The 14252-nt window shown below is 49.8% G+C and overlaps 4 protein-coding genes across 4 annotated transcripts; 3 read left to right on the top strand and 1 right to left on the bottom strand.

Moving 5' to 3' along the window:
- Positions 1-290: 290 nt before the first annotated feature.
- Positions 291-773, top strand: H6S33_004477 (uncharacterized protein; the record flags this gene model as incomplete). Its single annotated transcript, XM_044835842.1, has 1 exon — positions 291-773. One exon carries the CDS (start codon positions 291-293, stop codon positions 771-773), a length of 483 nt encoding a protein of 160 aa, XP_044691215.1.
- Positions 774-1647: 874 nt separating this feature from the next.
- H6S33_004476 (uncharacterized protein) lies at positions 1648-2478 on the top strand (the record flags this gene model as incomplete). Its single annotated transcript, XM_044835841.1, has 1 exon — positions 1648-2478. The coding sequence occupies one exon, from the start codon at positions 1648-1650 to the stop codon at positions 2476-2478; it is 831 nt and encodes a 276-aa protein (XP_044691214.1).
- Positions 2479-4449: 1971 nt separating this feature from the next.
- Positions 4450-4614, top strand: H6S33_004475 (uncharacterized protein; the record flags this gene model as incomplete). The annotated part of the gene is made up of 1 exon (XM_044835840.1): positions 4450-4614. The coding sequence occupies one exon, from the start codon at positions 4450-4452 to the stop codon at positions 4612-4614; it is 165 nt and encodes a 54-aa protein (XP_044691213.1).
- Positions 4615-6154: 1540 nt separating this feature from the next.
- Positions 6155-12648, bottom strand: H6S33_004474 (uncharacterized protein; the record flags this gene model as incomplete). The annotated part of the gene is made up of 5 exons (XM_044835839.1): positions 6155-6610; positions 6666-7270; positions 7326-9895; positions 9945-10090; positions 10162-12648. 5 exons carry the CDS (start codon positions 12646-12648, stop codon positions 6155-6157), a joined length of 6264 nt encoding a protein of 2087 aa, XP_044691212.1.
- Positions 12649-14252: the final 1604 nt, after the last annotated feature.

Genomic DNA, 14252 nt, shown 5'->3' with positions numbered 1-14252 from the left:
GAAGAAGAACAAGAAGAAGAAGAAGAGAGATTGTTCTTCTCTACACACAAGACATCCATATCCACTCGCCGGTCGATATCGTCACACCCTCCCATCTTCTTCCTCGCCCCACACCGCACGGCGCCTACTAGAGTACAGGTACCACCACATCCTCACACCATCCCACCACCTAGCTAGCCGCCATCCACACAGTAACAATACCCACCTCTCCACACCACCCTCCCAAAGCCTACACCCACCCCACCCCACCCCACCACCACCACCACCACCACCACCACCACCACCACACAATGCACGACTGCCGCACCAACGGCGGGCACTTCTTCGTCCACCGCCCGCAAGGCCACGCCTTCCGCTGCCGCCGCTGCAGCGAGCGCTTCGTAAACAGCTGGTCCCCCACTACTACTAGCACTAGCTCTGCGGGCCCGCGGCAGAAGCACCCCTGGCGGTGCATCATCGAGCGGTGCGAGTACGTCGCGTGCGACCCGTGCTCGAGCATCCTGATGGAGGAGCTTGCTGCGGGCGGGGATGGCGCAGAGAAGGTGGATGAGAAGGTCAAGGGGGAGAAGGGGGGGAAGGGGGTGGGGGAGGGGGAGGGGGCCGAGAAGGAGAAGGAGGGGGTCATGGAGGTGGATGATGAGGAGGAGGAGGGCGAGGGCGGGTATGAGCCTGCGGTGGTGTGTAGGACCGCCAGGCAGGCGGCGGCGGAGGCGGCGATGAAGAGGGCGTATGTTAAGCGGGCGCCGGTGAGGCATGGGGGGAGGGTGGAGTAGGGCGCTGTGGTGGTGGGGTAGTGGGAAGGGGGAGGGTGTGGGCGGGGGTTATAACTTTTCGATTTCTTTTTTTTTTTTGTTACAGTATTCTTTTTCTTCTTTTTTCTTTCTTTCTTTTCTTTGCTAGCTGTTCGTTTTCTGCTAGCTGTTCGTTTTCTACTAGCAACATATATTCTTTTTCTTTCACTAGCTGTTCTTTTTTTACCAGCTGTTTTTCCCTCCTAGCTATTTTTATTCCGCTTCTTCGATTTCGCGCTTCCTCTTCATCTTCTTCTTCTTACGCGGAACAGGCACAGTAATTATTACGTTGCGTTGGGAGTCTTCGTCTTCACCTCTCATTCCCTTTCTCCTTCAGCATCCTCTCCTCACCCAATCTCGTAATGTGTACGGAGCCATCTCCGCTAGTCACCGGCGTTCGGTCATCAGCCCTTAATCGCACCCATCGCATCAATCCCATCAATCCCATCAATCCCATCAATCTCATCACTGCCCAACTATTCACCGCAATCCCCCATCACATGCCTCCCTCCATCCATGAATATAAATAGCCTCAGAACCGACCCTAAACATGGCCGAGTGATACTCCATGATGTTGCCTCTTACGAAATAACGACGGCACCCGCTCGCTCCCGCCTCCGAAAATAGATCATCCCGCTTCTTTAGCGGGCGGAGGCTTGGATCTTGACGTCCCCTCAACCTCTCTATCGAAAGCCCCCACTGCCACTGCTAACGTCTGCTACTGTGCCATCTCGGAACCGCCATCTCTAAACCATCTCGAAACCCACCACCACCTCACCTCTCATCCACCACCACCACCACCACCACCACCACCACCACCACTACAACCACACACAACCCCACACCACCAACCGCAATGCCCCCCCTCCCCCACCCATTCACGCCCCCCCTCCCCCCCCACCGCCACCACCGCCTCCTCTCCTCCCCCCTCTCCACCCGCCCACACACAGCCATCCCCTCCGACACCACCGAGTGGGACCCCTCCATGGTCAGCCCCGCGCGCATCGACCCCTTCTACACCCCCCTGCCCAGCACCACCACCACCAAGCCGCGCCCCCACCCCGCCGGCGCCCGCCCCGCCGAAGGCGTCTTCGGCGTCACTTTCGTCGACCCCACTCCCACTCCCACTCCCCCACCCCCCGCCCCGTCAAAACGCAAGCGGGCGCCTGGGTCCGGCCGAAAAGCAGCCACACCAAGCACCGCCGGGCCAGCACCCAAGCGGCGCAAGTCCGCCGCGGCCGCCGAAGCCGCTTGTACAGCTGCCGTCGCGGGGATAACTGCCGTCGCCGCAGCAGCCACCCACACCATCACCGCCGCGAGCAGCGCCCTCGCCGCCCTCGCCGCCCTCCCCACATCCCCGTCCACATCCGCGCTCATCACCCTCGCAACGCGCACCGAGTGCATGCCACTGATCGACCTGTACCGGGCGCACGCGCAGCAGCCGCCGCGGTGCCGCCGCGGCATGAGCATTCTGCACACGAAGCTGCCGTACATTGGGGAGCGGACGCTGCTGAATCTCGATTTGGCGGGGGCCGAGGAGGACGGGGTGATGGGGGCTGTGGAGATGCGGGGGCTGGTGGATGCGGGCGAGGGGAGTGTGGCGTGGGGGAGGCTGGAGAGTGTGGTGAGGGATGGGGAGGTGGGGGGCGTGTGTAGGAGGGTTGTGCGGTTTGTTGAGTGGTCGTAGAGGGGAGGGGGAGGTGTGTGGGTGGTTTCTCGGGTTGGCGTTCTGTTATGGTTCTGTGTGGGTGCTGGCGTTTGATACCCCGGATGCGTGGGGCTGTCTGGTTATTATTAGTATTGGTAGTGGAGTTGCTGGTCTGCAGCTCCTTCGGCTTTTGGGTGGTGCAGTATCGAGTATCGAGTATCAAGTATCAAGTATCAATTAACTGGTAATCTTTAGTCTTATTTACTTCTCTTTGCCTTTCTCAGATCTTTATATATTGTTGTACCTTATTTCTCCCTCCCCCCTCCCTGGTTCTCTGTATCTTATTTATCCCTATTCTCTCAAATACTCCAATTTCTCCTAATACTCTTAATTATCTAGCTCTCTCTACTTCCCTCCCTCTACCTCTCTCTAGATCTCCTCTTTAGTACTCTACCCCCCCCCCGGCCTTCCTGTATATAACAACCGTCCGTTTTATAAATCAAATAAACTAGAGTATCTACACCACTTATTCCGCATCCCATACCAGCGCACTCCAGAAATTAAACGACATCCGACTCACAGTCAGCTGGATCACGAGCCATCACTCGCCGTCATTAGCAGGCGGTTATTACAACCGGGAGGATGAGATCGATGTTGGAACACTATAGCGCTCGTAAAGAGTATCTATGGCTCTCCCAGGTACTGCTGGCTAGAAAATCTGGTAAGGTTGGCGTGGGTGGTGGTGGTGGTGGTGGGTTATGTAGCGCGCGAGGGATGAGGTTATGCATATATTCAGCCGCTTGGGTTACCGGAACATTGTTTCAACCCTATCACGATAGAGTACTTTTGGGCAGCTCTGTGTTTCGGGTGGATGCATAATACAGGCGCGGCAAGAGATGATAATAACTGGACGAGGGCATTATTGCGGGGGGTGTGTGAGGGTGAGGGGACAGAAACCCCCCGTGTAGTGGATAAGGAAATTAGCTGGATCATAGATTGTCACTCGGTGCGAACATCCGAAGGCGGCCGGCCGGTCTGGGTCTATTAACCCAGATCACCGCACCCACTCCTGCTAGTCGCCCCGCCGTTATCCTTGGCGCCTTGGCATCCAAGTACCGCCCCCCCCCCCCCCCGGTGGGCGAGTGGTCGCTTGCTGGATACCGTACGCGTGCGATTGCAATGTGCCTGGCCTGAAAGGTCCATGGTTCGGTCTGGGAGCGAGAGTAGTAGGTTTCAAGATAGCGGGGTTTGCGGGGCTTTTTTGTTACCTTTTTTTATTTTGGTTGTCCTTTTTTTTTTTTTTTTTGTTGTTCTGTTTTTTTTTTCTGGTGTAGAATGGAGTTTTTCTATTTCGGTTTCGGGGGGATGAGGAGGTCGGCGATTACTATGTGCCTATTATGTATTGAATATATAAAAGAAATGTATTTGTCAATGTCAGAGGGAGCATTACAGACAGAACATTTTTTTCGTCGGTGGCGGTAGATACGGATGGTATACAGAGTAGGTGCTAAATTGACCAGCTGCTGGAGCAAGGAAGTCGACACTACATAGTAGAGTAGATTATTTATTTGGTATTTCGCGTCGCTAAGGATGTGTGTTTATTACCCTCTAAGGAAAAAAGAAAGGGAGGGGGGGGGGGTGAAAATTAAAGATTACCCACTCATGGAAATGATCAAAATACCGGAAACCGATGCCAAGCGGCCCACTCCCACACATAAGCCTTCCTACACCTCGCCAAGGACAGTACGTCTCTATCCTGAACTACATCTTCTCCAGGGAGCCATAGACACCTTTACCGCCTTCAACATGTGCCTGGCGAATGGGTCCCTGGCGGCTCTTCAACTCTTCCCGTAACCACGCCCTGCAGGCAGGGGCACAACAAAGCCCCCCAAGTCCCATCCATTCTATCCTTTGTTCCCAGATCCCAACGCCATAAAAGGCCCCCTCCCCCACCCCCAACTCCATCACAACCCACATCCAAAAGACACCACCGCACCCACAGCTACCAACATGAAACTCCTGACCACCAAGCCCTTCGCCGACGTCCCACCTCCAGGAAACCGTCTCCTCACCCCCGCTCTCAAACCCCTCCAGAGGCGGCTACGGGCGTGGTCGAGGAGGCCCGCGCCCGCGCTTGTTCTTGTCTGGATGCGGAGACTAGTACCGTGGTTGTAACCATGATGTGTTGATACCGCTACGCGGATAGCTGGTTGGCTACGATGTTGTATAAGTGGATGGGTGTATGTATGTATGTATGTATGTATGACCGGCGCGGCGGGACCTACATGTATGTATGATACAATACGGGAAACCCGGGTGTGATTAGAGCCGTACAAGTTTTGCAGGTTTAAAAGTGACGTAGTAAAACCATATTAACAAAGACACCGACTTTTCAAAGAAATGTATTTCTATAGAAGCACTTTTTTTTTAAACATACAGTAGAGAACTGGTGTTCTTCAAAAAGGGTTATTTTGGTCACAAGCTGTTTTTTTTTTTTTAGAAAAAAGCGGGGTTTTAGAAAACGCCGTACCAGTACGCCTTTAATATACCATTAAAATACCAAAATATTCAAAAGCATAGTTGGGGTCTGGAAACTAGCAGGTCTCCGATATACAATTGAAAACTAATACAAGTAGTAGGTGTTCTGAAGATTCCTCTTGTACATGTGTATGTTGAGAATTACAATTTGGCAATTCCATCAATGGCATGACCTGATGAAATCAAAGCGAGGGAGGTTGAAGGATGAGTCTACATGTATGTATATATAGATACGAGGGTTGTAGGTACATGTACATGCATGTGTAGGTCTGGCCTAGTACCATACCCTGATACTAGCGCGGTCACAGAACTCAATTGTGTGACCAGCTAGCTAGCAGTATTGGTACGGCCTTTTTGAGCATACCGTTCTTTTGGGATAGCTTATTTGCATGAAATAACCTTTGTTTGCAATTATAGTATTCATATGAATACTGAATTAACCTGAGCCGAATGAGCAAGCTTAATGCTCATAAAAGCCGCATCACTACAAGACTACTACTGCTCTAATCACACCCCATTTTCCGCCATTGTACTTATGATACAAACGGGGCGCCGGAGAACAGGGTTTCGGGTGGATGATATTGGCTACTCACGGGGCGCATGACGCAACGAAATACCGATACTGCTACTGGCAGAGCGGATCTTTTTTCATTGTTGAGTGGTGGTATATATCTTCATAAGCTATCACTCGACCTCATGTACTCCAGGGACCGTCGTACATTACAGTGGTGGCTATTCCACATTAGGTCAATCAATATTAGGGTTTTCTGGGAGCATCTCGCGAGAGATGAAACAAACGAGGTTACTGAACGACCACAAAGTTCTAAAAAGTAATTCGCCCTGTCACATCAAAACTCATTCCCACTTACATAATAAACAGTGAAAGTTATTCAAGGTTGATAGCTTCAATTCCAACAAAATCTATGTACCCTGTTCACGCATCTTGGTATCTAAAATAGGAAATAAAATCAACGCATAACACAGACGAGAAACAGGACCAACGAAAAGAAACAACACAACTGCCGCCACAGAAATCCAAAGAAGAGGAAAACCAATAAGTATTTTAGTCCCAATCCCGAACCCAAACCCAGCCTTCGGTTTTTAAAAAAAAGAGCGCAAGGAAAAATCATTTACATAGAAAAAGAAAAAAAAAGAAACAGAAATTTAAAATTCACAATTAAGCAGCCGGGGAATCCTCATATTTATCCCAGTTTGCGAGAACCTGCCCGATTCTAGGACTGTTCGTCAACTTGTAAACATCCTCAAAGTATTCCTTGGTCAAGGCAAACGGTTTCGCAGTGACGTTTGGAATGTATTTTCCAATAAGCTTGCTGGGGTCGATGGAGCTCTTGAGGATCTTTTTCATCAAGAAACTTCTGAATGGCTTGACACCGCTGCGCAAGAAGGTCGAGTGGAAGGGGACATCGATTCCACGAAGAGGGATTGTAGCAAGACCGCGCTGGAGTTCGAGTGGCTTCGGCTTTGCCTCAGTTTGCTTAGCACATTCTTGAATAATCTCGACCAACTTCTCCTTCACACTCTCAAGTGACATTTTGGCCATGAGAGCTTGGATATCAATTTTCTGGACCTTAAGGAAGTTGAGGACATTGGTAAGGCAGTCAAGGGCGCGGAGCTAATAAAATTTAGTAAAGATTCAATAAAGATCACAACGGAGAAATAAAACTCACATCTCCAGCGCAAACATACTGCTGATTGGCAACGTTGTAGTTGACAACTTCCAGCAGCCACTTAGTCTCCTCCGCGATGTTATCAACGACATATTGAAGAGCTTGCTCGTTGAAAGTTTTAGAGATCCTGCTAGGATTGACTGCAACCATCGAATAGTTGCTCCTTCCCTCAGCGTCACGTTCAACAGCGACTTGCATAGTCAAACCACGGTAGAACACAACAGAGACAAGTGACTCAATGGGCATAACTTCGGCAAGCGCGGCAAGTGCAGAGTATTCACCAAGCGAGTGACCGGCGAAGACGGAGTCACGCTGAACCAAGCCTCGGGATCTCATGTCCTCGAATGATGCCTTCTCCATGAGTGTGAGTGCGGGCTGAGTGAATTGGGTGGCGGACAAGAGACCGGTAGGCGAGCGGTAGGTGTAGGAAGTGGTGCTTTCATCAATTTCTTTGAAGATCTTCTCAGACTTAGTAGAACCATCGGCCATGACACTCTCGAAAGTCATTGACATATAGTTCTGTCTGATAGCCTTTCCGCGCGGACCACCAAAGTGAACAGTGAGCTCATTCGGGTTGTTCCTGACGATGTTTGTAATTGAGAATCCTTCGATGAACGTTAGTCAAATTGAGCTTGTGCATATAAATGATTGCCAACATACCATAGTTATCCATAAAGTGCTTGTCAGCTCGTTGCCAAACCTCTCTGGCAACGGGTGAAGAATCATACAGATCCATTCCCATTCCTTGCTCCTGAGAACCTTGTCCAGTGAAGACATATGCTGATACCGGCTGCTCAACCTCTGCCTCTCCGACAATAACCTTCTCCTCTGTCTCCTTGTTGGTCGTTTCAACCCTGATGATCTTCCTACCACTAACCATACCAATGTGGTGTAACTTGGTCTCGATGTCGTCATTCGGCAACACCATCCCGACAAATGAGCAAGAGAAAGACCTGACACGGCCGATATTATTCTCAGCAGCCCATGTCTCAACAAGGGAGCGAACAGCTGCAGATGAGAACATTCCGTGAGTAATTGTTCCCTTGAGGTTGGCATATTTGGAGAAGGTTCTTGAGACGTGGATCGGGTTGAAATCTCCAGAAACTCTTGCATAGGCCTCATTGCTCGCAGGAGCACGGATGATAAGCTGTGTCCCCGCGTTGAGAGGGATGGCGTTTTCAAAGTTGACTGGCTGTTCGATACTTGATCCATGACGTTCCAGGTAATCAATGACTGGGTTTCCGTGGCTCTGACCGGCATCGTAAACCACAGACGCGACCTGGATAATTTCCTTGGTAGGAAGCTCAATCAAAACCTCTCCGACGGTCTCAACAGAGCTAAAGACCTTCTCGCTCTTGAAGCGGATAAAGCTAGAAAGACGGAAAGTGAGAGTCTTGTTGAGGAGTTCAGTCTCCGGCTCATCAAGCTGGAACCATTCCTTGGATTTGAGAACAGCGACATCTTTGCTTGAGGTCAAGGTCACCTGCATAGGGGTCTCGACCTTCCTCTGGAATGTGTTTTCATAGTCGGTGTAAACACCACGGTAAAGGAATTGGGAGATGACTTCCATGACTGGGCGCCCGTCCCTCGAAATCGTTCCACAAACCTCAACCATCTTCCCTGATGGCTGGTTCAAGACAGAGTTGATATGAGCTTTGGTGTCGACAACATCGTCTTTTTGCAACGGCTCAGCACCTGGGAGCATGCGGAAACTGTTTGACAAATGCACAAGTCTAAGGAGGTCTCCGTCGATGGTTCTTGGGAAGATGGCCTTGATGATAGCCTTCCATCCGACGACAATCGCAAAGTCCATGGGGGCATATACAGTTTTTCCGGGTCTCTCCACAAAAGCCTCACCATTGTTGCCAACAGCATGAACAAAGTCAGCGATTGCCTGTCCGGTTACCGTGCTCTGGCCACCCTCAAACACGTCGGTAACAGATGCGTCCAAAGGAACCTTCTCATCACCAAACCAAAGGCGGTAATAAAACTCTTTGATTCTGTCGTTTCTGCCCTCCATGACTTCACGAATAGGGGCATATCCGGTCTCTGGGTGGTATTCGAGCAAAATGGGCAGTCCAACCGACTTTCCGAGGGCAGTTCGCTCCTCATACATGATAAGAGAAATTTCCTTCTTAGCAGTCATTTTCACCTCCATGGTCTTGACATAACGTCCACTGCCTTGGTGTTGTTCCTTGACAGTGATGACAGTCTTTTCCCAGGCATCAACATCGGTAATCTCAACCAGCATGCCATGCGCAGGCGAAAAGATTCGCTTCATCGGGTTGTCCTGGTACTTGTTGCCTTGAACAAACACGGCAGTGGTAAAGAGTGCGTGTCTCCATGAGCGTATGTTTCCCGCAAGCAACTTCAACCACGAGTCCGCATCGGGAAGAGCGCCTTGTGATGGCGAAGAGGATAGCCTATAAGTGACTTTGTTCGCTTCCGTAGAAATGGTCAATCCATCCACCTCCTCAACATCTCCAGCTGCCGTCAATTTCCTGCCACCAAAATACTCAATCACCGGGATAGCTGCTTGGTCTCCGTTGTAGAGATCCTTGGTCAACGAAGCAATGTGGGCATTGTGAACACCGTCCAAAATTTCTTTGATGGGCTCGTTGACGATCATAGAGTACTTTGCAGCCATGGGGCCCTGAAGAATACAAGTTCTGCCAACGTCCTGTCCTACAACTGCTTCAAGATCCTCAGACTGCCAAAGAGAATCTTTCTTGAACCAATATTCGAAATTCTCGTCAAGAGAAGGAACGAATGGTACTGGCTTCTGACCCATCCTCTGGCAAAGTAACAAAAAGTGTTGCATATCTTGAGCATTTATAAGCTGTGTGTTGGCTTCGGGGTAGTGGCTAAGAATGGTTTCAACGGTGGTGAAAGGATCGTCCAAATCGGCATAATTTTGGAGAAGAGAAGGCTGGCCGAGGGCGGTGGTGAAGCGCTCCTCAACACGTCGAACGAAGTCACCAGTAAGACGTTTCAATGAGGGGTCGATCCAACGAGACTCGTGCTTCACGTACATGAGTTCAACCATGCGGCGAACAACTTCGGCATAAGTCATGTCCTCAAGATCAACAGCTTCGCCCGCAGTATTGCGACCAAACCACGTCTTCTGGAAGTCAGCATTAAGACGTTTTATGATGTAATCACGCTGTTTTTTGAGCTCAACAAGACGTTTAACTTTGTCGAGAGCAAAAATAGTGCGATCAAATTCCGCCCTGTAGAATATTAGTCATGCTCAGTTTAATTGGGTGGTGCTTTAGTTACCAAAGCTTCACACCGCGAGTAGCAAGCTTGTGAATAGGTTCGCCCATCTCTGATAGAACAGTAATGACACCTCCTGCAGGACCCTTGTAGGTTTTTTCCCAGTCCTTGTCATCCAATCCTTCCGCTTCACAAATCGCTTTCTTAGCCTGTGTCGACACAAGAATATTAGGTTAGTAACTGTCCCTTGAGATGAAAAATGAGGCAAAAGGTCTCTTACATTCAAACTAGTGTGGGCTTCTTTAGCAGTCATTACTCTACTGGCGAACAAAACACCGTCGAATGGCATCGGGGGGTATTGGAACCTCTCGGACCACTTTCCGGTGAGGTATGGGTATGTGTCTTCAGCACCACCGAAACCAGAGCCAGCAACAAGTGCAATGTTCTCACACTTCCTGATTCTTCCGTACATTTGCAGAATTGGCTGATGGAAATCTTCAAAAGAGTGATGTCCTCCGCCACGGCCACCAGTCCACTGAAGGATAACTGGGAAGGTTGGGTTCGCTTTGGCAATATTGATCACCTGCTGGATGGCGTCGATAGAGCCGGGCTTGAAAGAAATGTGCTTCAACCCAATTTGTTCAATGTACTCGTTAGCAACCTCAATAGATGGTACACCAGCACCAATAGTAAGACCTTCGATCGGTACACCTTCAGAGCGAAGCTGCTGGAGGAGTGGGATTTGCCAGGCCATAGCACGTGGGTTGACGTAGATCAAATTGACAGTGATACCAGCACCTGGTGTGGTACCCTCTTCAATCTTGCGCAATGCTTCGGTGAGACCTCGTGCATTGTAATATCCACCACCAGCCAGCTCGATCTGGTATCCAGCATTCATCGTAGCAGCAACAAAGTCCCATGGGACAGTACAAGGAGTCATTCCTGCAACCATTACAGGTGCCCTTCCCAAAAGTCTGGAGAACTTAGTATCGACGAAGGTTTGGCCTTGCTTAGTCTTGACAAGCTTTGGTCCATGCTGATCGAGCCAGTTGACAGCGTATCTTACGGCGTGCTCGTCATCCCTATCGAATAGCTCCGGTTTATAGCCTACCTCACTATTGGTTCCCTCAAATGCTCCGGCAACGATTATCCGGACACCAGTGCCATCCTTGTTACGGTGTGTGAGAACCCCGAGGCCGGAGATACCACCGGGACCAAAATCCAAGATATGGGTTGCCTTAGGGAACACCGTGGCGGCCTCCCAATGAACTGGGAGCCTAGTGATCATATTAACAAGTTCGGAAATGATCGATTCATCGCCCTTGGCAGTGCGGAGGTCCTTGCCATTATATGTATTATAGACTGGAATTGCAAGATCTTTTCGGTTGAAAGATGTGATGCCCTTGAGATCCTCTTCGATGATTGATGTTGCTGCCTCCAAGTATGGTGAATGGAAAGGCGCAGAAATGGGCAGAAATCGGTTGGTGAATCGAACCTTCCTCTCGGTGAATGGAACTCGGTTCTGATCCAAGCCGGTCGGCGCCTTCACCTTCCTGAGACTCAGGTTGAGACCATAGAGAGATTGTGGGGGACCAGTAACAACGACGTTTCGGGCACCATTGATCAGCGAGATGTGAATGTGCCTATCTGAGGGCAAATGGTGATTTGTGGTATCCACATGTTGTTGTACCTGAGCTTGTGAAAGATCTCGGACAGACAACATGGGAGAAGGTGTGCCTTCACCTTCATTGATTGAGTCCTGGAGAACGTTGGGGGCGAGTGATGTACGGGGGTATGTTTGTTGCGAACGACACCCAATCCAGAATAGAACCGTCAAGGAATCGTGTGCGACCTGGTAAAATGATTCCCAGGATGATGATGAGGCGATTGCAGCAGCCATAATGACACCCTGCGAGTGACCAGTGGTACCAGAAAATCTTTCTCGCAGTTCGCCGGGCTCTTTTCCAAGAATCTTACAAGTAACGAAATAATGCGCCAATTGGACCAGCCCAATCAAGGGAAATGAAACTGGCGCAGAAACAAGATATGTGAGGTCCGGCGTGGCATCTTCATCCTGTAGCCACCTCATAACATCCAATCCTTTCGAGTATACCTTTGCCGCCTTGGGATCTCGAGACAACGAGCTCAATACATGGGCGCAAGAGATCAAAAACTCTTCAACCAATCCGCCATAAACATTGTGCAACTCCCGGAGCTCGTCAAAGTACTCCTCAATGTTTCCTTGGCCGCCGAAGACGGCATAGATGTCAGCCTTTCCATCAGTAACGGCGCGGAAAAGGGCCGATTCGTGGGCCTTGATTGGGCGGTTTGTAGCCTGGCGGGCAGCATAGTAATGCTTTACGACATCAAGTCTTTTTGATGGAATACCGGGTAATTGAGCGGCCACAGCATGAACTTCATTTCCTCTCAGGAAACGAGATTCAAACTCGCTCAATACAAGTCGCAGGACATCCTCGTAGGTTCCCTGAGCATCATCCTCGCCCTCAAGAACCTGCTGTGTAACATATCCTAAGAAGCGGGCAAGCAATTCGGGCACGGATGATGGCTCGTCATCGAGAGCCAATTCATCTGTGGGGTTAGGCAAATGAGTAGAGAATCGCTGACGAAGCTCAGATGCATGGTAGTGGAGGGCTGTTGGAACGAGGAGGGCATGCTCCAAAGAACCATGGGTGAGCACGAGGGGGCGCAGAGAGGATGCAGAATGAGGGGTAGAGACCCCAGTGGTTGTTCCTGTAGTGCCGTACATGATCACAAGTGTGGTGAAGTGTCTTGCTGGGTGTAGGGAATTGGTTGCCCTCGTCTTAGAAGCTAAGAGGTCAGTCAGTACGATGTAGGCAGAAGAAAAAAAATCGAGAGAATTCCTTGATGGCAAAATCAATTGCACCTGTTATCACATATTCCAAGAGGGAAACTCACGAAGGAAGCACAAAGCTCTAGTTTAATTAATACTGATTCCTCAATTAAGTGGAAAATGGGATGAAACGAAGAAAAAAAAACTTGTTCAATTCCTGATCCTGGGTCGTGATGGTTCGTGAAAGAATTGATTAAAGAGGATGATGGAAAGGATGGTAGAACTAGAGGGAGAGGGGATAGAGAAAGAGGGGGGAGAAGAACTGAAGTAATTCTAGAGGAAGATATGGAGGGGAAATGGAAATGGAAATGCGTGGCATGGATTAGAGTAGACTAGGACGCAAGGACTCCGCCATACACGAGAGCTACCAAAGCATGCAGAACAGAGCTATTTTCTTTTTACAAACGCACGCACCTACATGCAGCGGCTTTCTCTGAAATGTTTTTTTTCTTCTTACCCGTGAGGGGCAGCAACCCTGACAAGAGCTCAAATCGCGGGCAAAATGTTGAGGGGAACAAGTTGGGTCAGGCCAGGGCCCCGCCTCTCTGGACCCAACTTGCCCCTGCAGTCCCGTTGCCTATCGCTGGTCGATCCAGGACCCTTTGGCCCTCTTCGGACTTCCCAACAACGGTCTGGAATATTCCTCAACCTTCAACAAACAATAAATAAAGGTGTGGGTTCCAAAGTGCTCCATCTCATCCCGAAAAACATCGCAATCGATGATCACTATGTGCTCTCTTTATCCTCGGCTTTTCGATAAATACGACTGCTAATCCCATCGGCGAAGATTGATTACGATGAAAATATAGGTACCGACCGAACTTTGATGGGAATTGGTTATATGTATTACTTGTTGGGAGCAGCAAGGAGTCAATTCTCTTATCAGAACTATAACCGTGCTATGCTTGCCACTCACAGACATCGCGATTCAAACATGAGCTCATACGTGCTTGCGCAATATAAACTTACCTACCTCTGTAACACAGGGCCCGCGGCGATAGTTGCTTATTTCATGTATGCAGTTCTCTACCGCGGTGGCGGGTCTGTAAAAGAAAGTTTCATCTTAAGCCTATTATCGTCGTCACCGAGATTCGGGCCGAAAGCAACCAATGAACTTTCTTCCGGTGGGCCGAAAAACTGGAATTGAAGCAAAAGCAAAGGCTTTAGCGGTAGCCTAGAAAAATCTCGATAGGGAACATTATGTAGGTACTTAGCATCTCAAGAAGGGGGAGGAGGAGGGGGGGGAACGGAGAGGAAAGGAAGCACAGGGAAACATTGGGGTATATTTGCGGTGAAAGGTGCGGTTTTTGCGTAGGTCTTGACGCTTGATATTCCAAACTAGACTGGGTCCCAACACTTTCCGATCCCTGCGTTTGAAAAACTAAGAATCTGTAGGTAGACCCCACCAAGGGGGGGTAAAGAGCTTCCCTTGAGAGTCACTGATAGAGCGATAAAGCGTCCTTGTGATAGCGCCTGTAGCAGTCCCTGTAGCCCCAGTA

Source organism: Morchella sextelata (assembly GCF_020137385.1).
Source record: "Morchella sextelata strain SCLS chromosome Unknown scls_17, whole genome shotgun sequence".
Taxonomy (NCBI): domain Eukaryota; kingdom Fungi; phylum Ascomycota; class Pezizomycetes; order Pezizales; family Morchellaceae; genus Morchella; species Morchella sextelata.
This window is presented reverse-complemented; position numbering and strand designations above follow the sequence as displayed.